Source organism: Myotis nattereri, assembly GCF_964212035.1.
Source record: "Myotis nattereri genome assembly, chromosome: 6".
NCBI lineage: Eukaryota > Metazoa > Chordata > Mammalia > Chiroptera > Vespertilionidae > Myotis > Myotis nattereri.
The window spans coordinates 95,523,072-95,548,538 of NC_138081.1; the positions used below are offsets into that span (position 1 = coordinate 95,523,072).

The window sequence follows — 25,467 nt, forward strand, 5'->3', positions numbered from 1 at the left end:
GGGAGACTTCTTGCCATGACTGGCAGACTGACAGACAGACTGACACAGCCCCTGCTCTTGGGGATCAGAGGGTGGCGGAAAGGATCCCATTTCCCAGGTGCCTTCCTTGTAAATCCAGAAAGAAGGCAGGAGCCCACTTGCCTCAGGGGGCAGGGCAGAGCGTCTTCTCAGAACCAGCTGTGAAAGTGTTGGGAATTCAGCATCTCACTTCCTCAGCCAGGTGGTGGCGGCCGTGGGGAAAGGGGGCAGCATGAGCTTGGCCACCAGACAAGGGCTTGACTGGAGCCTTTCTGCAGAACCCCAGGGTTTCGTCAGACCGAGGGATGGGGCTTATTCATAGACTCAGTCAGATGGGCCAGCCCAGCCCCAGTCTCCTCTGCATCCGGCCGGAAGCTGGCTTTCTGGACGGCTGCTCTCCTCAAGCTCAGAGAGGGACACAGGTGTTACCTGTGGGCAGGCGCTGTGGAGTGACACTTGGTACATGTTTGTAATAACTGCATCCGATCATCCTGGTAGGTCTAAGGACACGGCTTTCATAATGTGCGCTAACGGCCCAAGCTAAGCGTGCATTTGAAGAAACTTTTATCTTGAAATAACTCCAGGCCTACAGCAAAGCCAGACGAGCAATAGAGAACTGTGTGTCCTTCACCCAAATTCACTGTCACCATCTCCACACACATGCACACACACACATGCATGCACGCGCACACACATGCACGCGCACACGCTATTGCTTCTTTTCTGAGTCAGAGAGAGGAGTTGCTACCTCGTGTCTCTACCTACTATTATGTCAGGATGTGTCTCCTAAGAGCAAGGACATGCTGCCATCTCCACGGTGCAGGCACGCATTCCGGAAGTGTCACACGGATGCAATGCCGTGATGTACCATGCAGTCCTCGGTCTGGACTTATCTGTTGTCTCACGAGTCCTGGTGGCACTTTCTCCCTCCAGGCCAGCGTCACACCTGCAGGTAGCGTCACACGCTCGTCTCCTTTAGTCCCAGCAGTGCCTCCTGTCTGTGACGAGGAGTTCTTGGAGAATGCAGGCCTTCTTTTCCTTCACCTTATCAGGCTCAGGGTGTCGATCCCTGATGCCACGTCCTCATGTAAGCCTCTGTCCCGCATCAGCGATGCTAATTTTGATCGCCTGGGCAAGGAGCTGTTCCGTTTCTTCACTTAGTGTGTTTTCCTTTTCAATGATAAGCAGCCCGTGGGTGACGCTCTGAGACCAGGCAGGTATCCTGCTCCTCGTCACTCTCCCCTGACAGTTAGGGTCAACTCCGGATGTTTGCTGAGCAATTATTTACTATAGTGCTTGTAAAATGATGATTTCCCACCACTTCCTCCATTAGTTAGTACTCCACTGAAAGGAAGAGTCCTCCCATCTGCCCCATCCACCCACCCTTCATCCATCTGTCCACCCCCCACCTACCCAGCCATCTACCTATATGCCTGCCTATCCATCCACCCACCCACCCATCCACCAACCCTCCTACCTGCCCACCTACCCACTCACCCAGCCGGCCAGCTGTCATCTGTGTTCAGGGGTGGGGGTACCTTTTTTTTGGCCAAGGGCCCTTTGGATATTTATAACATCATTCTCAGACCATACAAAACTACCAACTTAAAAATTAGCCTCCTGTATTTGGTCAAACGTTTAATTGACTCCCCGCTCATGTCTGGGCAGGGCCAGGTCAAATGATTTCTCGGGCCTTCTACGACCTAAGGGCCAGATGTCCCCACCCCTGGTATGGACTCATGGATTCCTGTTTGACTCTCCAGATCACAATCCGTTACTGTCCTCAAATTGTCCAGGAAATGTTCAGAGAGAGTCCTTCCAGCTGGCTCAGTAACCACACGTTAGTTTCAAGGTTGTTTTTAAACTTCCAGCGTTTAACAGGTAGCTCTAAGCAACAAGACGCATTAGTTTCTAGGCAGCTGTAACTCAAGCTTCAGGGCCTTCGTGGGCCCTGTAGCTGCAGAGGATGCTGGGACAGTGGTCTCTCTCCCGTTGGCTTAGTTCAGTGGTCAGCAAACTGCGGCCCCTTGAGTGTGGCTCTTCCACAAAATACCACATGCGGGCGCGCACGTACAGTGCGATTGAAACTTCGTGGCCACACTCAAAGGGCCAAAGAGCCGCAGGTGGCTCGCAAGCCGCAGTTTGCCGACCACTGGCTTAGCTGTACCTCTCGCCACGGAGGGGTTTGTGGGTGTGATGCAGGCCTCGTGGTCTTACCCTGGAGTTTCTCTTCTGTCTGTGGAAGAATGTGAGTGGCATGGTCCGCACTGCAGCTCAGACGGGGCCGCAGCAGAGCCCCACTCAGGCTGCGGGACTGAGTTCGGGGCCTGGCCATCCTGCGCTGGGAGGGGCCACATCGGGGCTGGGATGGGCCGCTGGAGGCCGGGCTGGCAGAGAGGGGGAGTGGGGACCACTTCTGGGTTCGCAGAGCAGCAGGAGTCACGGGGTTGTTCTCTTTGCTTTAGGTTGGCTCGCATCATCTGAGACTCAACAGAGGCCTGGAAGCCAACGCCCCTGCTTTCGACAGGTAAGGCCGTCTGACACCGTCCGTCTGTCATCCTCAGGGGTCTCCCTCCCACCAGACAGCGGCGCAGGGGACAGCGGGAAGGGAGGCCCCCAGCCCTGCGTCTGACCTTGCCCTTTACTTTGGTCTTTTATGCAAAGGGAGTTTCCAAAGTGAGCCTGTTGCCTGCGCTCAGGTTTCCCTGAGGCTCAGCAATAAATGCGCAGGTAGCGCGTGGGATTGTTTCATTTCACCAGTCCCTCCCGTGGTGAAGCTTTATCCATGCGTCCTGGTTAACAAGGGCTCCTCTGGATCATGGGGTGTTTGTAGCCGTTTGTGTTTGTTTTAAAAGTAATATATTCCCAGGTCTGATGCCACCACATTGAACGGTATAAAGTGAGAAGTCGCAGTGCCCTAACTCCCAGTTCTCACTCCCAGAGGGTCCACTATTGGCTTTTTATGTATCGTTCTAGGAAAAAGTTGGCGTATACATAGTTCACGTTTTAAAACACAAATTGGATCATAACACACTAAATATTTTGCACCTTTAACCTGAACTATTAGTACTTTAAACTGAGCTATTACCTTGAACTTGAAGCATTAATAGCTTCCTAAAGTATCTGCTGTTTTAATCTAAATACTAAGTTTAAAAATTATCTTAGTGAATGTCATAAAACTTCAAAAGTGATTTTGTGTTTTAATCACTGTGCCTGAAGCTTCGTTGGGACTTTAAACTTGTTTGCAGCCATCTCGTTTACCATAACCTGGTAACACCAGCCCAGCTGCGACCCCTGGTAATAGCTTCTCCTGGAAGGAGATAGGTAACCTAGTAGGGAATATGCTATTGCCTTTTTTTCTGAGCACTATTCATGTGTCTACCTGTGGCGCATATGGACTTCTTTTCGCTGACATTGATCTGCATTAAATGTTCATAGGAAATGTTAGCGAAAATGCAATTCCTCCTGAGCTGGCCAAAGTGTGTGTGTGTGTGTGTGTGTGTGTGTGTGTGTGTGTACTTGGGAGCCCTTTCGTTTCTTGCACTCGCTTCTCCCCTCAATCTAAGGATAAACTCAATCTCTTCTGCGAATCCCCAAACACCTTTCTGAGGCTGTAAGTCCTTTGACAGGCAGCCTCCACTTAAAATTCTGGCTTGCAAGGAGTTTCTTTTTTAATGCCTCTAACCCCGAAGTTTGACCAGACTGTGCCCCCCTCCTGTCTGTCTGACCTGACAGCTGCTGGCTCGTCGCTCTCATTGGGCCGCAGTTTGGAAGTGAGTGTCTGGGAGCGAGTTCACAGGTTTCTCTCACAGACCGAGATGGGGCACAGTGGGCCCCCCAGAGGAGCGGGGCTGTGTCACCCCCTGGAGAGGTGCCCCCAGATCTCTGAGTTTCTCAGTTCTTTGATGTGTTTGGTCCAGAGTAAATCCCTCCACCCTCCCCCACTTGCAAAATCTTTTCCATGGGATCCTTTCCAGGGGACCCTGCTGTCTTGCTTCCCTGGTTGCTTGTTGTCGTTCTGCCATCTGCCATGCCTGCGGAAGGGGGTGTCTCCACCAGGCCTTGGGCTGCGGCTGCTCGGGGTGCCGTACAGTTTTGATGACGGCGTTAGCCTGTCACTGGGCGGTGCCCGGTCTCACTCTGCAGGATGGTGACCCACTCCCTCTGCCCTCTCTCGCTTTGCACAGACCTGCTTGTGTCTGGACATCAGGGGAGAGTTAACTGCTGGCCCCTCAGTTATGCCCTGGGTTTGAGAAGGATGCTGCCAAGTGGAAATCTGACTCCCTGGGGTGCTGGAAAACTCCCCGTTTTCCAAGGAGCGCCATCTGAGAGGAGCAGATGAGCTGAAAGGTTGAATAAAGCCCCTAACGCACGGAGCCACCAATGCCAGGAGGAGCCTCGCTCTCCTGCCTCAGTGTGGACTCCAAGACTCTGTCCACTGAAGGGAGTCTCAGTTTCTCAATACAAAGTGTGCTATCTTAATTTTAAATCAAAAGGAAGGAAAGGAAAACCAGCTCCCCCGTGCCAAACACTCGACTCGTCACTGTCACCCGCCTGTTCTCATGCCCACCCCTCACAGGAGGACTGGCCTATGTGACAGACCAAGGAGCCAGCTCAGGGCAGTGAATGATTCGATCGAGGGTGTGTGGGGCCGGTGAATGAGTGATGGGTAACGGTGTTCCTCTCCCAGCCTTGGAATTTGGAGCCGTGGAGATGTATGTGGGCATCAGACAGCCTTATTTCTGACAAGCTGCATTGTGGCTTGGTCACAGCTCAGATGTGTGGCCACAATGGGCTTCCCCACATTTCACCCCGAATTAAGGGAGCTCCCTCAGTGCTGGGCAGCTCGGACTTCCCACCAGAGCAGAGCCTGCTGTTCTGTCACATGGCACACCTCAGGCCAGGACACCCCTTCTCTGGGCAGAGACCCCAAAGAGCCCAGAAGGCCAGGCCAGGAACGTTGCATTTCTCCTGGCAGCTTCAGCCAGGGCTGCACGCCCACAGCTCCAGGGACAGAGCACAGCCTGTAAGAGGCCGGATTTCACTGGCTCATCTCCCTGTGTCTTCCCCCAGGAAGGGCTGCGGGGAGGGTGGGGCTGAGGGGAGGGCGGGGCCTCCAGGAGTGTTGCTCTAGGAAAGGCCATTCACAGAGACAGGAGCTGCCAGCAGACTCAAGCTTAACTCCGCAGCAAGAAACCTGCACTGCCCCCCTTCAGAATCATATTCTTCTACCCACTGCCACCCCTCAAGATTAGTAAAAGAGTGTGTTTTTTTCTCTTATGGGGTTTGGTTCTTTTGTGATAATTAACTTTTTAAAAATTTTGTTTATAAAAAAAACATGTCATTATAGACATTTGGAAAATAGTGAAATGTTTAAAGAAGAAAATAATTTTAAATGACACAAAATTCCCCCACTTCTGACATCATGATGTTTTATCTTCTGGTCTTTCTTCTATATTTAGGTTTAAAGATGGCCCTATTAGATTACAGTTTTCCATCCGCTTTTTGCTTGTGTCTTTTTCCTATGTTTTTTTTTAAACACTGCATTTCAGCATTTCTAACCATTGTTGAAGTTGTAAAGTTACTTTTCAAAAGCTGGTGATAAAAGGTAAACATTTGTCTCTCCCTAATATTTCAACATACGTATTTTTAAAATATATTTTTATTGATTTCAGAGAGGAAGGAAGAGGGAGAGAGACAGAGAGAAATATCAATGATGAGAGAGAATCATGGATCGGCTGCCTCCTGAGAGTCCCCACTGGGGATTGAGCTCACAACCCGGGCATGTGCCCTTGACAGAAATCGAACCTGGGGCCTTTCAGTTCGCAGGCCGACGCTCTATCCACTGAGCAAAACTGGCTAGGGCTCAACATATGTATTTTTAAATTGTCTCTGATACACAAATAATTTCCCTAAAGACTGAGATTTGGTTGTGTCTCCTTGTTTGGAGCATCATAAAGCAGCTCTTAGCCCGGCCAGCGTGGCTCAGCGGTTGAGTGTCGACCCAGGAACCAACAGGTTGCTGGTTTGATTCCTGGTCAGGGCACGTGCCGGGTTGCAGGCTCAGCCCCCGGTGGGGGCCGTGCAGGAGGGCAGGAGGCAGCTAATCATCTCATGGATGTTTCTATCTCTCTATCCCTCTCTCTGCCTCTCTCTCTTAAAACAAACAAATGTATTTTTACATAAAAAGAAATGGAAAAATAATACAGCAGCTCTTAGATAAAAATCGGACCCTGCGGTTGACTGTTCTCCTACCAGGTTTTCCAGTTCGGAGGACAGACGGTACCAAGTGAAACAGATTAATTTCAGAGATAGCACACATGGCATTTGTAAGGCTCTGTTCGTGCGGGCCAGGTCAAGCTGTTCTGGGCTTAATGGGGAGCTTTCTGGAAAGTCCTTCCTCTCGTGTGCCAGGTTTATTCCTGCCCTTTCATGGGCAGATGCATCCTGGGCCTTCGTGCCCAGCAGGTCCCTTCCACATCCTCTCCCCTGGAGGCGGGGCTCAGTCTGCATCCTGGTGACGGGGTCACGGTGCCTCCTGCTCTGTTGCAGGCATATGGTCCTCCTGAAGGAGCAGTATGGGAAGCAAGTGGTCGTAAACCTGCTGGGGAACAGAGGCGGAGAGGAGGTGCTCAACAGAGCCTTCAAGGTAAACGCAGCCCCTTGCCCGCTTCTCCACACAGGGAGGGGGGAGGGAGGGGGGAGCCTGAGGGCCCCTGCTCTGAGGCAGGCTCCCGCGGGGGGTGGAAACACAGTGCAGACCTCACCAGGGTTCCAGCAATTGTGACTTGGGCTCCTGATGTGCGGAGTTTAATTTTTGTGAACTGGGAAGCTGGGAGAATTTGCTGAGTTGAAACAGAGCATCTCCTGTCTCCAGCTGCATTTCCTCAGAGCAAGCATGTCAAACTCGCGGCCGGCGGGCTGCGTGCCTCAAATAAATGCTTTTTGAGCATGTTTGACATGCTTGCTCTAGAGCAGTGGTTCTCCACCTTCTGGCCCTTTACATACAGGTCCTCATGTTGTGACCCAACCATAAAATTATTTTCGTTGCTACTTCATAACTGTAATGTTGCGACTGTTATGAATCGTAATGTAAATATCTGATATGCAGGATGGTCTTAGGCGACCCCTGTGAAAGGGTCGTTCGGCCGCCAGAGGGGTCGCGACCCACAGGTTGAGAACCGCTGGCCTAGAGCTTCCACTGGGGCCTGGAGACTCAGGACAGCCGGGCCTTTTTCATCCTCTTGGATGGACACGCACACACTCACACACACATGCACACACACACTCTCACCCACACATGCACGTGCACACACTCACCCACCCCCTCATCCACCCACCCATACATGCACGCCCACCCACGCACTCACCCATACACACACACACACACACACACACATGCACACACACACTCTCACCCACACATGCACATGCACACACTCACCCACCCCCTCATCCACCCACCCATACATGCATGCCCACCCACACACTCATCCATACACGCACACACTCACACACATGCACACGCACACACTCACACACACATGCACGTGCACACACCCACTCACCCCCTCACCCACCCACCCATACATGCACGCCCACCCCCACACTCACCCATACACGCACGCACACACACATGCACCCAGCCACACATGCAAACACGTGTGCGCACAAATGATTGGGCTTTGCCCGTGCACCCCCTCCTTCCTTGGTCTGGCTCCGCTGCTGGCAAGCTCATGCAAACACCTGCAGGCCCTTGTGCCTGGAGTGGGCTCTTCAGAGCTCCTGATCGGCTTCAGGCAAGAAACCTTATGTGATTTCCTCCTGCTCAGTTGGAGCCTTCCAACCTTCCACTCTTGCTTGGGCTGCCCCTGAAAGCTGCTGCCTGTGTCCAGCTGCCCATGGCCCCCTGGGGCCTCCCTGTGCAGGACCAGGGAGGTGTGGGGAGAAACCCTGGGCAGGGCAGGAAGCAGCTGGAGCGACTCTCCCCCTCCCCCCGCCTCTCCCTGTCCCCAGAGTTCCCGTATGTATTCAATCTACCACGTGAAAAGCTCCAGAATGGGCTGTGGGCACCTCCACAGTCCCTTTCCGATCACCCGCAGCCCCCACTTCATGGGGAAAGCCCTGGTTGTTTCAAGATCAAGGAAGCCGCCGATGGAGAGAGAGTGAAGGCAGGCCTGCCCCTGGCTGGTGCCCATTTGGGCACCAGCTGGGTGCCCATTTCCAGGTGCCAGTGTCATTTGGCCAGACCTGCTTTTCCTGTTTGGTTGGTTGCTACTAGCAACGAGATTGAGAAATATCTCCCCTCCACCCACCTTGGCAGCTCATTTTCAGGAAGAAGGAAGGAGGGGAGCAAGAACGAAAAAGAGCCCAAGAATCTCTTTCCCTTTTATGCCTCGAGTTCTGGGGAAGGACATCCCCAGCGACCTGTCAGCGGTGAAAGTGCCTCTGGGGCTGATGGGCTCTTTTGGCGCAAGAGGGGCAGGAGATGGCAGCGGTCCCGTGGCCCCGGCCCGGGAGGGCAGGCTCCTGGGCAGGTGGGAGGTGAGAAGCTGACATTCCGCCTGCAGGAGACCTGGCCGGTGTCGCACGGAGCCCCGGCTCCCTGGGCCCATCAGCTCTGCAATGCTGGGGCCCCTGCCCTGCAGCCGGCCTGCGGCCCATGCTTATCAGGCCACAGGGGATAGGTGTCTGCTCCAGACAGAGCCACCGAGCAGCACCCTGCTCAGTTCATCTGACCTCATCTCACGGCAACACCTCCTTGGCGGTGGCACCGGGCACTGATTTGCACTCTGGCCCATGGTGGGCGGGTGCTCTGAGTCACAGGACCAGACAGCAAGTCCTTCACGGTCCTTACACCCTCCGACAAGTCTGGCCGGGAGCTGTGGGGTTGGGGAGGCCGAGGCCAGGTCCCTGGGCGGCAGCCAGGCCTCCTTCCCTCGGGGCTGGAGAGAGGGCTGAGGAGTGGGTGGCGAGGTTCCTGGTGCGGAAAGGAGGTCTCTGCCAGGAGCCCCCAGAGGAACCCCTGGAGGCTCAGCCGCTTCAGAGCGCACCCACCTGGAGGCTAGTGCTTGTCTAGATGGGGCTGGTTACCAGGCAACCCCGAGCTGGATTATGAGCTCCCAGCCTGCGGGCTGCCCAGCGCCTCAGGGGCCTGTGGCACTTGGTGCCTGAAGAACAGAGTGGCCCTTCCCTCCCGGCGCCCTCGGAGAGCCCCTCAGAGGGGCGATGTCGGAGCGGGACTGGGGCTTCCTGGGCAGCCTCTCCCGGCCTGGCTGTCGCTTGCCCGCGGCGGACCTGCTGTTTGCAAGATGCTCTGTGGGTCTGTGGGCCGGCTGCGTGCTTCCCTCGCAGGGTCAGGACTGACAGGCCGCTTGCTCCGTGAGTGACGGGTTGGCCACCCGGATTCCAGCCGGGAGAGGTTTGCTGCCATGGTCTCCTCCCCTGGCCCCTGCCACTCTCACCTCCTCCCTCTCCCCCTTCAGAAGCTGCTCTGGGCTTCGTGCCACGCCGGTGACACGCCTATGATAAACTTCGACTTCCACCAGTTCGCCAGGGGCAGGAAGCTAGAGAAACTGGAGCACCTGCTGCGGCCCCAGCTGCAGCTCCACTGGGATGACTTTGACGTGTTCACCAAGGGCGCGAGTGTGAGTCCCCGGTGAGTCTCTGCCGTGTCCCCTCCCGCTGGGCTGGTGGTGGAGGGCTGGGCGTCCCGGGCTGTGTGCCTTCCCGCCACTCGCCAGCTTGCAGTATCCTGGGCCCCGGGGTTCCAGCCTCTCTCCACCCCCCATCGCACACCCCCTCCCCCAGATCAGAACCTGCTTTTGAATGTTGTGAGTAGACAGGAAAGCACATTAAATCTACAAATAAAGGCGACCAGGCTAGAATGGGAGCCATGGTAACCATATGACTTCTCCAGACAGAGGTGAAACCCCGAGAGAGAAGGGGGGGCTGGCATAACCCCGATGGCCCAGGAAAACGGGTGTGGATTTTGCTGCTCAGCTGAGCAGAAAAAGGAAGTCCGGGGTCCTCAAATCACAACATGGCCGATCCTCATTCCCAGAGCCTGTATTTGCAAATGTGCCCACTGGGCAGACCTGTGACCCCAAACCCACGCTCCCGGCGCTCACAGACATGCTCCCCGGTGAGAGCCTGAGCCGCCTGGCCCGGTGCGTGTTCCCGCGGGCTCTGCCCTCTGTCCCGCTCTCTTGCTGCCATCTCGTTAGTGCCACGGCTTCACATTTTTGTGCACTTTGTTGGCAATGTCCCTGTTTGAAACAGCCCCCAAACGTGGCGCTAAGTGCCGTCTAGTGACCCTCAGCACAGGAGGGATGTGAGGTGCCTCACGGAGAGTTCAGGAAGCTTCGTGCAGCGGTGAGAGCGTCATTGGCTGTGAGTCCAATGCTGCGGAACGCACAGAGCTAACCGAGGCATCTCTGCCAGAGGAGCCCGCGAACCAAGGCTGTGTGCGGAGTAGTTGGTGGAAATGCGGGACCAGAGGCTCAGGAACCTGCGAGCAGTGGCTCAGGATTTGCTCGTGGGCGAGTGGATCACCGATAGTTCACGGCCACTCTCTGAGCGTTACTGCCGTGAATCACGGGAATCGACTGTGTTTAGAATGACCCGGGTGTGCGGGTGGCCGAGCGTGTGCTGGGGTCCTGGTGAGCTACGAGGGTCACACGTTTTGGGGGGCCTACGTCACACACAGGCCACTGTGCTGCAGCCATTGCTCCTTCTAACACAACACGTAACCGTTTATTTCCTGTTTTCCTAAGTTTTCAGAAAGGCACTTTGCGGATGAACTGTCTCGACTGCCTGGACCGAACCAACACGGTGCAGAGCTTCATTGCGCTTGAGGTCTGTCCTGCCCGGCCCCTCGGCCCTCTGCCTTCAGCGGGGCAGGCTGGGCCTGCGCCTCCATGGGCAGATGAAGGCGTCGCTGGGCTCACTTTCTAACTGTGGGGAGGGGGGGGCGGGATGTGCTAGGCACCTGGCGAGGCCTCCGGGGTGGGGCGGGGGGGTTGGCTTGCCTCTGACCCGTCAGGCACACTTTTCATGCATCTCCGTCCGACATGGGGGCCCAGGTGCCAGGTGCACCTGGGGGAGCAGGGCTCTAGGTGGGGGTATTGTGAGCACACTGCCGGGCAGAGGCGGGAGAGGCTGTGCGGGAGGCTGGCTAGAGGCCTCAGAGGGAACCCCAGTCTGTCCGTGTGTCTGCGTGATCCCTCCTGGCTTCCCGCTTGCAGGAGGTGGTGGTCCAGGCCAACTGCCCTTCTCGCTGTGCACCCTCTGGTGGTGGGGCAGGGACATCGTTGTTCGGGGGTCAGAGGAGGCCGGGTGGGATGGGAACGTGGGGGTAGCTGTGGTGCAGGCCCCCTTCTTTGCTCAGGGGTTCCTCGTCCTCTGGAGGATAGGGAACCCTGGGTGGGGTGAGCGGGCAGCTGGGGGAGCTCCCGGGGGGAAGTCGATGACCCCTGTCCTCACTCTCGCCAGGTCCTTCACCTGCAGCTCAGGAGCCTCGGGCTGAATTCAAAACCCATCGCTGACCGCTTCGTGGAGTCCTTCAAAGCCATGTGGTCTCTGAATGGGCACAGCCTGAGCAAGATGTTCACGGGCAGCCGCGCCCTGGAGGGGAAGGCCAAGGTGGGGGCAGGCCAGGATCTGGGGTGGCGGGGGGTGGCGTGTGGATGCCTCTCACGGCCTGTGTCCCCCTCTTGGCAGGTGGGGAAGCTGAAGGACGGAGCCCGGTCCGTGTCCCGCACCATCCAGTCCAACTTCTTCGACGGCGTGAAGCAGGAGGCCATCAAGCTGCTGCTGGTGGGGGACATCTACACGGAGGAGGCGGCCGACAAGGGAAGGATGCTACTGGACAACACGGCCCTGCTGGGTATGGGGGTGCCTCTCCACTCGCCTCGGGCGTCCCGCTGCCCGGCCACGCAGAGGGCGTGTGGGGTGCCAGCCAGCCCTCCCCACCCCTCATGTCATCCCAGGTGGCGGGTGGCAGACACTCCCCTGAGCCTGAGGGCGGATGGCGGGGGTATGTGCTCTGCATGTGGCGGTGGCGGAGCCTGGCCAGGGACCTACGCTGCTCTGTTATGAGATGGTCAGTCCCGTGCGGCCACACGAGGAGGCAGGAGAGAGGCACCCTCTCTCGCGGACAGAGACCCCACCCCGTCTGTGTTTCCAGGGGAGGCAGGGGCTTGGATGCGGACAGACGTGCCCTGTGTTGCCTCCCCGCAGTGACCCCCAGGATCCTGAGGGCGATGTCGGAGCGCCAGGCGGAGTTCACAAATTACAAGCGGGTCCGTGTCGCCATGGGGACCTGGAACGTGAACGGAGGGAAGCAGTTCCGGAGCAACCTGCTTGGGACCGCCGAGCTCGCCGAGTGGCTGCTGGACTCGCCCAGACTTTCCGAGCCCGAGCCCCAGGGTGAGCGCCCATTCCATTGAGCTGTTTTCCATATTCCGTGAAGTGTGGTGTTTGGGGTTCCCGCCCCTTTGGGGTTCAGAGAGCACAGGGTCTACCCTCAGAGCACCCCTGGCACGTGGACTACCCGCCGCCTTCTGTCATCCAAGCATTTAGGGTTCTCACAGCCACGACTCTCTCCCCGCTTCACACACAGAGATGCACAGTTTTTAGGTTTTGATCACTAGAACCTCCTGTCTGAGGAGGAAGAGGCAGCCTCTGGAATCATGTTCCTATGAAGGGCCGGGCACGCGGTTCACGGCACTGCTGGCCACAGCACCACTGTCCACAGCACCGCTGGCCACAGCACCGCTGTTCACGGCACCGCTGGCCACGGCACTGCTGGCCGCAAACGTCCGCTCCTGCTTTCCCCCAAACCAACCGCGCAGCAGATGCAGCCGCGTCAAGCCATGGCTTTGTGTGCCTTTTAAGAAGGAAATAATCCCAAATTTGACACATCACCTTCTGTCTTAGGTCTTGCGAGGTAGCATGTAAAGGCCTCAGAGCTCAGACTGGAGGAGGAAATGAGTTTCCTGCGGTCAGCACACACCCAGGGCCTCGCTCCCTCCGGCTCCCTGGAGTCTCTTCCGGATCCAGCGGGAGGAGCAGGAGCCCCTCGCTGCCAGGAGAGCCCCATCCCAGCCATGCAGGCAGTCTGCACCCCCTTGCTGCCTCGGGGGTTAGGGGAGCTCGTGTCTGCCATTTGGGGTCACTGGGATTCTTGTGTTTGTGAATGCCACCCCCCCCCTCGCCCTAGGCAGGCCCTGTGAGCGCACAGGCTGGGCTGTCTCTGCAGCTCCTTTTGCTAAAATGGCTCGTCTTCATTTGTCTGCAGGAGCAGGTGGGTGCAGACAGCACCCTGCCTCTTACTGCGCAGGGGATTCTCGTGGGACCGAGGGTGCACCAGGGCTCCCACTGAAATGCACCGCATTCAGGAGAGAGAAGGGGTGTGGCTGTTGCCACGCAGATCAGAGGAACAGTGTTTTTTTCTTTAAAGAAAGAAAAGAAACTCTAAGCCAGTGAAGCTTGAGGGTCCAGGCGTCCTGTGTGGCCAACAGAAAGGCCGTGGACACTGGCCTTTTGGATGGAGTCAGGGAGGAGGGGGAGGGGTGTCACTTGCTGCAGCTAGAGAGCCGCTGGCTTCCTGGCTCAGGACGCTAGGTGTCAGAAGGACATGCCTGGAGAGAGGCGGCCAGTGGCTGCAGGGGTGGCATGGCACCCTAAGCTTCCCTGTTAAAGGGAACACAGGACGCATGACTAGCACCCCTGCACGTGCTGCGCTTCCTGTCGGTCACTCCCCGGGGAAGGCTGGGCCGCCCGGAAAAGCACTTGTGGGGCACAGACAAGTATGAGACAGTGCCTGCCCCTGGAACCTGGGGAGAAGGTGTGAGGCCTGTGACGTCACCGGGAGGAAGAGGCTCTTAGGACACACCTGGCAGGGTGGGGCTCACACGGCCTCTGATTGACACCATGGCCGCTCGTGAGGTGCAGGCACCCGCCCCAGGATGCAGATGAGAAAGGCCACGTGCACAGCAGGGCATGGAGGGGCTGTGGGCCTGTGCGGAGCTCCGCCCAGGGGACTGGATGAGTGCACCTGGGCAGAGGGATACCTGCACCCACAGGCCAATGGGGCGCCCCACGATTGAGCTAAGGCGGGCCATGGTGGGTCTGACTTTCTTCATCTCCTGCCTTGCCCCCAGATGACAGCAGCCCAGCTGACATATTTGCCGTGGGGTTTGAAGAGATGGTGGAACTGAGTGCGGGGAATATCGTCAATGCCAGGTAGGCGGCCGGGCGCCAGGGTGCAGGAGAGAGACGTGAAACTCCCTGAGGGTTCCTGGGTCAGGTGCAGGGCCACGGGCCATCTGTGTCTGCTGGCCTGGGCCCCTCGGTCGGAGGGGCCGCTGTCTGCCCTTCCCCACGCCTCTTTCTCTGCTAAGGGAGGGAGAAGTTGCCGGTCGGGGAGCATACTCTCTGAGCTGCGGCCTCTGGCCACGCAGGCTGCATCCTGCTGTGAGCGGGAGGGTGTGGGTGGAAGTCCGTGGAGTGTGCTGAGTCACCTTTCCCGGGGGGAGGGGAGAGGAGTGTGGGAGGAGGCACTGCTCTTCTCCCCACCCCTGATTCACGTGGGGTATAAAGTCAACGACACCTTTTCTTTCCTGAACTGGCACAGCTTCATTTCAGGAACTTTCTGAACAAATCATAAGCCCTGACTCTGTGGAGCTCCTCGGAGCAGGGCCCTGTGCTGGGCTCCAGGTGGCGGGGTGGGGAGTACTGCTGGTGGGTGTGACGCAGCCAGCAACAAACGGCCAGTCCAGTGCTGCAGGGAGCCCGACCCTGACAGTGAGGGCCACTGAGGGGCGTCACGCGTGTGAAAGGATCAGGCTGGGGCTGGCGGGCGGGCGGGCGGGCTGGAGGGGGAGAACCCACGGCCAGCCGACGGTCACTGGTGTCCTTGTCTTTTCTCTCCCAGCACCACCAACAGAAAGATGTGGGGCGAGCAGCTTCAGAAAGCCATCTCACGCTCCCATAGGTACATTCTCCTGACCTCGGCACAGCTGGTGGGCGTCTGTCTCTACATCTTTGTCCGTCCCTACCACGTGCCGTTCATCAGGTAGGAGCCTGGAGTTTCCGAGCATGGGGGGGGGGGAGGCGGGGGGGTCGTTGGTCATGGTGCTTTGTTCTGGCTTCCTCTTCGTCCTGCCATTATTCTAGATAAATGGAAGCAAACCCCCAGGAGAAACTAGGCTGAATAGAATATTGTCTAGCAGTGCACAAGCCACAATGGGGCCAGGTAGCTTAGGAAGCTGGGCCCCTTCAGGAGTCTTATGTCACCCAGCTCGGCTCTGCACAAGGGAAGGGACGGATAATGCCTTGTTGACATTTTAGTCAGGAAACCTCTGACCCAAGAGCTGAGTAACTCAGCAGGAAATGCCAATGCTTTGCCTCTTTTTTTAAAAAAAAATCTAAGACACATGGACAGAAAGCCTCTGCAGCAAGTGTGGGCCTCGGTCTGTCACCTGCGCACCCACTCGTGTGCATTGTACGTTGGCACTTTAAGGCGATCAGGAGTCTGCATTGAACCACCTGTCCAGCCCGGCCAAGTCCCTGGATGCTCCCTGCTCCTTAAACATGTTGATGCCCTGGTGGCACCTCCTGAGCTTTGCAGGGAAGCCGGGCGGGGTGGCGGGTGGTGCTGTCCGTGCTGCCAGCGAGCACTGGGATCAGGAAGCAGGGATGGAGGTGGGCCGGCTTCCGGCTACTTTGTGGGGTGCTTTTGTGGGTGCCGAGCCCTTGAGAGTGGGGGCTGTGGGAGAGGCACCCCAGACCCACGGGCGGCTGCCGGCAGTGCCAGTGCGGGAGGAGGTCAGGGACAGCAGAGCTGGCAGTGGTCGTGCCAGTCACTGTGGGGCCTGGCGCCTGAAGACGGGATTAAACGCTCCGAGCAGGTGGTCTGGAGTCCTCAGCTGCAGCCTCGGGCTGCGGCCTGGCTCTTCTCTGGAGCCGAACAGGTCGACGCGCTTCCCCGAAGTCACTAAAGCCACCGCCTGTGCTCATTCTGTTCCAGGGAGGTGGCCATCGACACGGTGAAGACGGGCATGGGCGGGAAGGCGGGCAACAAGGGCGCCGTGGGCATCCGCTTCCAGTTCCACAGCACCAGCTTCTGCTTCGTGTGCAGCCATCTGACGGCCGGGCAGTCGCAGGTGAAGGAGCGGAACGAGGACTACAGGGAGATCACCCAGAAGCTCAGCTTCCCCATGGTGAGGGCTGCTGGCGGGCGGCGGGCCGCGGGCAGCGGCCGGCGGGGGGGGGGGGGGGGGGGGGGAGGGCGCGGCAGGACATGGGGCACGCTCTGGCCTCCGCGCTCAGTTCCCCACACGCCGGCTTCTGAGCTGAGAATACGGGCAGGCCCTGGGGACGCCCCCAGAGCAGGGTCCCCGCCTGGGGCACGTGTGCTGGGGGAGGGAGTGACCTCGGCTGGCACAGTGGAGGCCAGCCCAGGCGTCCGGCCTGGAGGACCAAGCCTCATCTTCATACGTCTCTTCAATGTCTTTAATACCCTGCGTTTTCTTATGTGCATTTTCCGGTTTCTGATTCGAGCGTGTGGAATGGGGCAGGAGAACCAATGTGTCCGCTCTTCGTCCGAGCTGGTGAAGAACAGCACAAGCCTCAGTTCTCTTGAGATTCACAGTCTTGGCACATCCGTTCTGTGGTGGCTCAGATAAGGCCCCTTTTCAGAACCAGGCAGCTTTCGGCTCAGGAGCCCTGGATGGCCCCTGTGGTCGCAGGGTCACCAGTGACGTGCGGTGCGCTGCCCTCTAGTGGTGATCCAGAGCTTTCCATTCTGCAGCCGGCAGATTTTCCTCCACACTCAGGTTTGAAAGTTCTGTGTTCTGTGCCAACCTGGCCCGCACGCCTTCAGCCCGCTGCAAGCCACCTGTCTCCCGGAGGGAGGAGAGACCTCAGCCGTGCCTGCCACAGTGCCAGCAACACGGCCCATTAGGTCCCAGAGCTCTTTGTCGGGAGCCAGATCCCTGAAACCTGGCTTCTCCTTTACGAGGCGGCACAAGCGCTGAAAGCGAAAAGCCCCTCGTTTTCAGTAATGAGGGCTGCAGTCCTCGTCGTCGTGTTTGGGTCTTGGATTGAAGAAGAAACAAATGAGTTTGGGAAATTGGCACTTGGTCATTTTCCAGACCATGTAGGGCAGTGATGGCGAACCTATGACACGCGTGTCAGAGGTGACACGCGAACTCATTTTTTTGGTTGATTTTTCTTTGTTAAATGGCATTTAAATATATAAAATAAATATCAAAAATATAAATCTTTGTTTTACTATGGTTGCAACTATCAAAAAATTTCTATATGTGACACGGCACCAGAGTTGAGTTAGGGTTTTTCAAAATGCTGACACGCCGAGCTCAAAAGGTTTGCCATCACTGATGTAGGGCATTATGCATATTCTCCTTGTGTGTCTGTGTAATTTTAAAAGCCCAACCTTGTCCCTTCACAGTGCATTCAAAATATGACCTACTGGAAGGACACACTCAAAGTAATTAAAAGATATATAGCTCCTTTTTCAACAGTGGAAATAACGAAGGTACCTAGAAGTCAGTACTCCACACCTGCACTGTCCAGTAGCTACTGGCCACATGATGGCTGTTTACATGGAAATTAACTAAAAATAAGCGAAACTCCCTCGGCCGTACTGGCCGCATTGCAAGTGCTCGGAGGCTGCGGCAGCTGGCGGTCCCATCTCGGACAGCGCGGGCGGGACCGCCTCCATCACCACAGAAGGTCTGGACGGCCTGCTCCAGCACTCGCTGTATGTGGTCCTGGTCACTCTGATCTTCTGCCCAGATGATTGCTGTGGGTTGGGGGAGTGGGGATGCCACAGAGTGTGGCAGAACAGAAACAGATTTGGGAGCCGCGTTCAGCTCTTGTCCTTATCACACGCTAGTTGTGTAGCCTTCAGCCAGTTTTCCTGAACTTTTTTTTTAACCTGGAAGAAGAGCCAGCAGCGTGTGCTTCAGGGGCGGCCGTGAGGGCACTGTGCCGGAACAGAGCCCAGCCCTGGGGACAGGTGATAGGAAGCAGCCACTCTCACCGTGATTCCTGCGGGAGGGAGGGCGAGGTGGGGAGGGAGGGTCACGGATGAAAATGTATGAAATCCTTCCCTGGCCAGTGTGGCTCAGTGGATAGAGCGTCGCCTGTGGACCAAAGGGTCCGGCTTTGATTCCGGCCAAGGGCGCATACCTTGGTTGCAGGCTCCTCCCTGGCCCGGGCCCTGGTCGGGGTGTGTATAGGAGGCAACCAGTTGATGTGTTTCTCTCACATCAGTGTTTCTCTGTCTTTCCCTCTCTCTTCCACTCTCCCTAAAAATCAATGGGAAAATATCCTTGGGTGAGGATTAACAAAAGAAAGAGGAAAAAGGAAAAACAAAAAAACAAAACCAGAAAATGTATGAAATCCATGAAGGTTTATGAAGTTGTGTGTCCTGTGCGATTTTACTGATTTCCTTAAACCTCATCCTCACAGCCCGGACTGTTTGGGCGGCTCTGAGGGTCTGGATGTAAAGGCAGGAGCTCAGCCTGCCCATCGGGGGGATCAGCAGAGCAGGTGTTGGCAGCCATGCCACCGGGAAGAGTGGGAAATTTCTCCAAACCACTCAAAAACATGATTATTTAGAATAAACAGTAAGCCTCATAGGAGCTCCCCGCAGGCTTCAGGGATGAGTGAAACATAAGACACTTTAGCAGAAGACCTTTTCAAAGTAACATTTAAGAAAATGCGTCTGCTTGTCGCCTGGCGGTGAGCTTTCCTGCCCCTCCCACCTTCCCTGGACGATGGGCCTGAACGACTACAATTTTCTTTACATTTTAGGGAAGAAACATCTTTTCTCATGACTACGTGTTTTGGTGTGGCGACTTCAACTACCGCATCGATCTCACGTACGAAGAAGTCTTCTATTTTGTTAAGCGCCAAGACTGGAAGAAACTTCTGGAATTTGATCAGCTACAGCTGCAGAAATCCAGTGGAAAAGTAAGTTGTGCTTTTAAAGCAGTTTTGGCAGCTGCCCCAGTAGGGGATAAGATCTACGAAATGTGCACGCGCGTGTCTGGCAAGGTAAGTTCCAGGAGTGAAGAGGATCATGACGTTGTAGGAAATGTGTGTGATTGTCCGTTCACACACACACGTCCTGCTCCCCCCTCACGGGCTGTGTTCGGGTCTGTGTCCTCTCACGGTGCAGGGGCCATCGTGTGAAAGCACAGCGCAGGCAGCTGCAGGAGCTGGAGGCAGCAGGAGGCCTGTGCTCTGTGGGGGGAGGGGGGTTGCTGTCCTTTGTCAAACCAGAAGAGAGCTGCACTCAGTGGGAGTCACAGCATCTGAGCTTGGAATGGCCCCGTCGCAGCGTCTGAGCGACCCGCTCATGCTCATGTGCTCACCTTGCAGGGACTGCTGTCCTTCAGCTGTTCTAAACCAGCAAGGGACACTTCAGACTCTGCTCAAAGTACTGGATTTGGGTGATATCTCTATTTCTCATTGGTGAAGACACTAACTAATTAGACATATATATATATATATATATATATATATATATATATATATATATATATATATTTATATGGTTAATTCTCAAGGCCATCCTACAAATTAGTTATTATACCCATTTTATAGACAAGCAAACTGAGGTTAAGGTCAAATAATTCATCCAAGGTCGCGGGGGTCCGTAACAGAGCTCTGATGCTGTCCAAGACTGGAACTACACAGCTCATGCTTTCCCCTTACGTGACCCATGTGCCGATTTTAGTGACTCCGTGGGCCATGACGGCCTCAGCTCTGCAAGGTCACCCTGGCTAGCCTCCAGGCGCCCCCAAACTTCTCCCCTCCTCCAGCTAATACTGGTGCCTGTTAGCCTTCCCGCAGCCGGGCTGTGGTGAGGGAATCACAGCTACTTCCCTTTCCCTTTTGAGAAGGCAGCGGGTTAAAATGCATGAGAACTGGGAAGTCAGATCTCTCCTTCAGCGAGGTTCCGGAGTTCCTCCAGGTGCTCCCTGCCCATCCCCTCAGCCCTGCCAGGCACGGGCGCTGAGGGTGGCCAGGTGGGAATGTCAGCACGCCGTTCCTTCCTGGGACAGGTTGCTCTTGCTTCCTCCCACCAGTGTCCTCCGCACCCTCCCACTCATGCACCGAGCAGGCGGCTGCTCCCGGGCCTCCCCCGGAACCAAGGCTGGACCCAGAGCGGAAGGAAGACGGAGGAGAGCTCGACTTCAGTTCTGGGCTTCTGTTCACACCATTCGCCTAGTTAACAAACAGCGGTTAAGGCCTTGCTGGGTGTGGCTGGGCATCCCTGCCTCGTGCTGTCACTGTCCGTGGGGCCAACGAGCAGACAGTGTCATAGGTCGGGTGTTGGGGGAGGCGGTGCGCCCAGTGGCAGTGCGTCAGACAGGTGAACAGACAGACAGACGGTCCTCACTGTTTTGCTAATGAAGAGGCACACACGTGTCCCGTTTCAGACGTGTTTGTAAATGTGACGTGGGCTCTGTGACTTAGGAATCAGAGAACCAGCTGAGTGTGCGGCCTCTTTTCCTCCCGCTAGATTTTTAAAGACTTCCACGAAGGCAGCATTGATTTTGGGCCCACCTACAAGTACGACGTCGGCTCCGCTGCCTACGACACGAGCGACAAATGCCGCACCCCGGCCTGGACGGACAGGGTGCTGTGGTGGAGGAAGAGGCATCCCTTCGACCGGACAGGTGCGGGGGAGCCGTGCGCTCTCAGGGCTGGTGGGGGCGGGGGGCGGTCAGCACCACAAGGGAAAGCCACGCTGATCCAGCCGGACACTCTTATGTAAGGAACGTGTCCTTGACAACCCGAAGCTGCCCAAGGTCATCCCAGCGCCGGCCCCTGCGCTTCGGAGGTTACGCTTTGGGGAGCTCCCCCCGTCCTCTCTCTAGAGACCGGTCTGCAAGGACCTGCTCCTGACTCCCCATCCCTGCACCACAGCTGTCCCCCACCCCACCCCGCCCACTCTGTTCCAGTGGGGAACAGGAGAGAAGCCACGCCTTCCCGCTGCCTGCCCCACACAGCTGCCCGCCACCCAGGCCGCTCCTTCCCGCCACACCCTCATCTGCCACAGCCCCGGTTCCGAACCGAACGGGGGAGAGAGAAGGGTTTGCTGTCATTTAGCTTCAGTCTGTCTGGACCGATGATCCCAGCTATGAAGTGCAGTTGATTTAAAATTAGAAGGAAGGTGGGGGGTTGGGGGGGCGTGATTAACCGGGGACCTTGTATGCATAGATGCGTAGCCCGTGGGCACGGACAGTAGTGTAGTGAAGGCCTGGAGGAGCGGGTGCGGGTCGAAGGGGTCAATGGGAAAAAAAGGGGGGGCCGGGGGGAACGTCTATAATACTTTCAACAGTAAAGGTAATTTTAAAGAAAGCAAATGGAGCAAAATGGAACCTGGGAAAAGGATGTATGGGTGTTCCTTGAACTTTTCTATAATTTTGAAATTATTTTCAAATAAGTTAAATGTTTAAAAAATAAGAAGAAGATAAAATACAATTAAACCCCCTGTAATCTGGGACATAAACCGCTGAACTTCTCTGGTGAGACACTTGCTGAGATGTCAAAGCCAGGAAGACACATCTGCAGATTGAAAGATACGTTTAGTTCAGATCAGTTTGGGGCACCGAGCAGCCTGTGCCCCCAGCCTTGGCCTGGCATCTCCTGCTGTGCAGAGGGCTGCAGACCTGTGTCCCTGTGCTCCGGACGGAAGCCCCACAGCGTGATTTCTGTGCCCCCCACCCCCCCACTGTGCCCACGGGGGAGGATGCGGGCGGGGCTGGCTTACTGTCTTGGACAATCTACATGGGAGAAGCTCCTTACCCCAGGTCCACGGGGTTAGAGCGAACGAGTCTGAGACACGCGTGGCCCGTCCCTGTGGTACCCGTTCTGTGTTCGGCATTCGTCTGTGTTGATACCATGTTGTGTTGTCTGTGGGTAGCTGGAGAGCTCAACCTCCTAGACAGCGACCTCGATGCGGACACCAAGGTCAGACACACCTGGTCTCCCGGATCCCTCAAGTATTACGGCCGAGCGGAGCTGCAGGCGTCGGACCACAGGTACGGTCCTCGCTGCCTTGGGCACACGCTCCTCTGCTGAGCCCCCCAGGAAGACGGAGACCCCGGGACCGCCCCGCGAGGCCGCAGGGCCCTCTAGGGCCGCCTCGGGGGCTGTTGGCGGTGTCTGTTCACAGGAGCTCCGGGGACTGAGGGGTGCGGTGTGGCTGTCGCGCCCGGGCTAATGGCTGCCCGTCTTCCCTCCGTGTCTAACACAGACCCGTGCTGGCCATCGTGGAGGTGGAAGTTCAAGAAGTTGACGTGGGTGCCCGGGAGAGGGTGTTCCAGGAAGTGTCCTCTTTCCAGGGCCCCCTGGACGCCACCGTCGTCATCAACCTCCAGTCGCCCACCTCCGAGGAGAAAGACGAGTTTCCTGAGGACGTGCGCACCGAGCTCATGCAGACCCTGGAGAATTACGGGACGATCGTTCTTGTCAGGTGACCACTGCCCCGCCCGGCGGGCGTCCGCGGGGGTGGCATCCGGGCCGTGGGAGCGGCCGAGTCTCTCTCGGGGTTGACGGGACTGTTTCCTTTATTCCAGGATCAACCAGGGGCAGATGCTGGTGACGTTTGCGGACAGTCACTCGGCTCTCAGCGTCCTCGATGTGGACGGCATGAAGGTGAGGCCGCTGGGTCCTGTGCGTCCTCAGGCCATGCGGCCCCTCTCCTCGCCGTGTCTTTAGGGGTAGGCGCTGCGTGAGGGCAGAGGCCAGGACCCTTCACCGGGCACCTCATCCTGGTGCCTTTGTTGAGCTGCCTAATGCCCAGCCCAGGCTGCTTGCAGAGTTTCGGAGAAAGAACAAGTTTTGGAGTCTCGCTCCCGCTGGGCTCCTGGGTCTGTCCGTGCTCACGCCTGCGTGTGGGAGTGTTGCTGTCTTTCTCTTTAGAGCGGGGTGGGGAACGTCTGGCCCGAGGGCCGTATAAAAAGAAACCATTTGGTCTGGCCCCGGCCCAGGCGTTAGGGGTGACTGAATTAAATGTTTGACCAGTACGGCAGGCTAATTTTTAAGCTGGTCGTTTTGCGTCGTCTGCAAATGGTGTTATCAATATCCAGTGGCCCTTGGCAGAAGGTTCCCGCCTTTCAGAGGGTGCATTTTGGAGCAGGCTGCCCAGGGTTTTCCGTGTTGACGATGCCCCGGTCGATTTTAAACTCACGCGGAACGAAAAGCTGAAGACGAGGGTTTGACTTCTACTTAGACCCAGCGCGAGCCTGCCCGGGGCCAGGACCCTCCGCTGTGCTGGCGGCGTGAAGCCGGCCCGGCCTCCGACACCTGCGTTGGAGCGGGAAGCCCTGGGCCGCCGCGCTCACTGGGCCGCACTGTCCCTCGCAGGTGAAAGGCAGGGCCGTGCAGATCCGGCCGAAGACCAAAGACTGGCTGACAGGGCTGCAGGCCGAGATCCTGCGGAAGCGGGAGAGCCTGGCGCCCGTGTCGCCCACCGCCAACTCCTGCCTGCTGGAGGAGGGCTTCGACCTCACCAGCTCGGACTACGAGTCGGAGGGTGAGTGGCCCCGGCCGGCCTTCTGGCCGGTGGCGAGGCGGGCAGGAGGCCGTGCTCCCAGCCATGGGCGGGGCTGTCAGGAGCCCTTCCGAGCACGGCCTGGGGACGGACACGGGGGCTGCGGTGCGGTTTGCCCCGGCGATGAGGTGGGCAGCGTGCGTGTGCAGGATGATGTGTGAAACGGCAACTAGGACCGGAGACGTCGAACCCTACTTGAAAGCAGTGGTTTTGAGGATGTCGGGGCTTCAGTTTGGTCCCCGTCCCAGGCATGAATGGAATGCGGGGCCCGTCCTTGGGGTCACGTGGGCTCCCGTGGTCTGCTAGCAGGTGGGCCGAGGGGTTCTGACACCACGGGGTCAAGGTAGGCCCCATGAAAGTGATGGCCTTCCACCCTAATCGTCTGTGGCTCCCTTGTTCCCAAGGGGATATTCTCGAAGAGGACGAAGACTATTTGGATGAACTGAGTCAGCCTGTGGTCTCAGACAGTGAGCTGGGCGGGGACGACCTTGCCGATACCCCCAGCTCCATGGCGGCACCGCCCAGCAAGTCACCTGCGCTCCCCAAAAAGAAGCAGCATCCGACCTACAGAGGTAGCTGGGCCTTCCCTTTCTAACAGCCTTGGGCCCGAGCTCGCTCTTTTCTCAGCATCGCTGCATGATGCCACAGGCAGTGCGCCGCCCCACGAGCGCGAAACCACGCGGTCACCGCAAGCGGCAGGCACGGGGCCCTGGGAAGGTGGTTTTCTCCGGTGATTTGTGTTTTACAATTTTCGGTGCCCCTTTAATATCCCAGATTCGTGATAATTCCCATTTCTCCTGTGTATTCAAATGGCCACAGCTCTGAACTGATTTTACATTTGATTTGATTTTTCTCTCCCAAACTTTTCTGATTCAGTCCTGGAAGAGGCATGCTCAATATCTGTGTGCTAAGTTGCTGGTCTTATTTTCCTATAACATTATATTGTTATATAGTAGCAATTTTATACATTATGTACTTATACATGTACATATATGTAATTAATGATATCTACATTAGCATCATTATATCACCATTGACTGAAAGGCATGAGGATTGAACTACACGTCCCTAGATTATATAGTATAGTTGACTCTTGAATAGTTTTCTTGAAATACATTTTTATTGATTTCAGCGAGGAAGGGAGAGGGAGAGAGAGATAGAAACATCAATGATGAGAGAGAATCATTGATTGTCTGCCTTCTGCTCACCTCCTACTGGGGATCGAGCCCGCAACTGGGGCATGGGCCCTGACCTGGAATCGAACCTGGGACCTTTCAGTCCGCAGGCTGACACTCTCTCCATTGAGCCGAACAGGCCAGGGCCAGGTGCCTCTTTGAATAAAGACTGGAGTAACAGGGGCTGTGTGGGCTGCCCAGCCACCTGGTGGGCGTCCAGATGGATTTGAGGGATGGGGTGTTGGAGCCAAAATGAATGGACCAGGCTGCGTTGTCGTGTGAGATAGGACCTGAACTTGTTGTGCGTTTACATGTGATACATGCATGTGTAATGGAACACAAGCAGCACTTCCTCATGCTGCTCTGAGCCCGGAAGGCTTTGGCTGGGTGCGTCAGGAGGGCTAAGTGTTTGGGACCTGAGTGCCCGGGACACTCCACACGAGGGGCTGGGGCTGGGGGCTGCCCTGCGGGCCGAGACGTGCGATGGTTCTCAGTGTCCCAAACAGCTGTCTTGTGTGTAGAGCCAGGGCTTTAGAAGGAGGGCTCTGGCTTCCAGCTGCCGCCTCTACTCGGTGCGGACGTCTGGGGGTGGTTTCAGGAGGAAACACCTCTCTGTACTCTCACATTTTCGGTGTCTCTCCCGTCTGGGCAAGTCTTGTCGAGGTTCCCTGA

General features: G+C 56.6%; 1 protein-coding gene across 2 annotated transcripts in view; it reads left to right on the plus strand.

Annotated features, from left to right (window-relative positions):
* The window catches only part of SYNJ2 (synaptojanin 2), a gene marked incomplete at its 5' end in the record, with an annotated part of 74,265 nt that overhangs the window by 40,788 nt on the left and 8,010 nt on the right, over nt 1-25,467 (plus strand). For both annotated transcript variants that reach the window (XM_081095111.1, XM_081095112.1), the window contains 17 exons: nt 2,484-2,545; nt 6,571-6,667; nt 9,504-9,676; nt 10,794-10,875; nt 11,512-11,661; nt 11,740-11,905; nt 12,259-12,447; nt 14,184-14,265; nt 14,957-15,097; nt 16,052-16,244; nt 18,865-19,023; nt 20,582-20,738; nt 21,989-22,106; nt 22,322-22,540; nt 22,644-22,722; nt 23,434-23,602; nt 24,025-24,192. In XM_081095111.1, the coding sequence (XP_080951237.1) occupies nt 2,484-2,545; nt 6,571-6,667; nt 9,504-9,676; nt 10,794-10,875; nt 11,512-11,661; nt 11,740-11,905; nt 12,259-12,447; nt 14,184-14,265; nt 14,957-15,097; nt 16,052-16,244; nt 18,865-19,023; nt 20,582-20,738; nt 21,989-22,106; nt 22,322-22,540; nt 22,644-22,722; nt 23,434-23,602; nt 24,025-24,192 (2,404 nt within the window). The remainder of the gene's footprint in view (nt 1-2,483; nt 2,546-6,570; nt 6,668-9,503; nt 9,677-10,793; nt 10,876-11,511; nt 11,662-11,739; nt 11,906-12,258; nt 12,448-14,183; nt 14,266-14,956; nt 15,098-16,051; nt 16,245-18,864; nt 19,024-20,581; nt 20,739-21,988; nt 22,107-22,321; nt 22,541-22,643; nt 22,723-23,433; nt 23,603-24,024; nt 24,193-25,467) is intronic.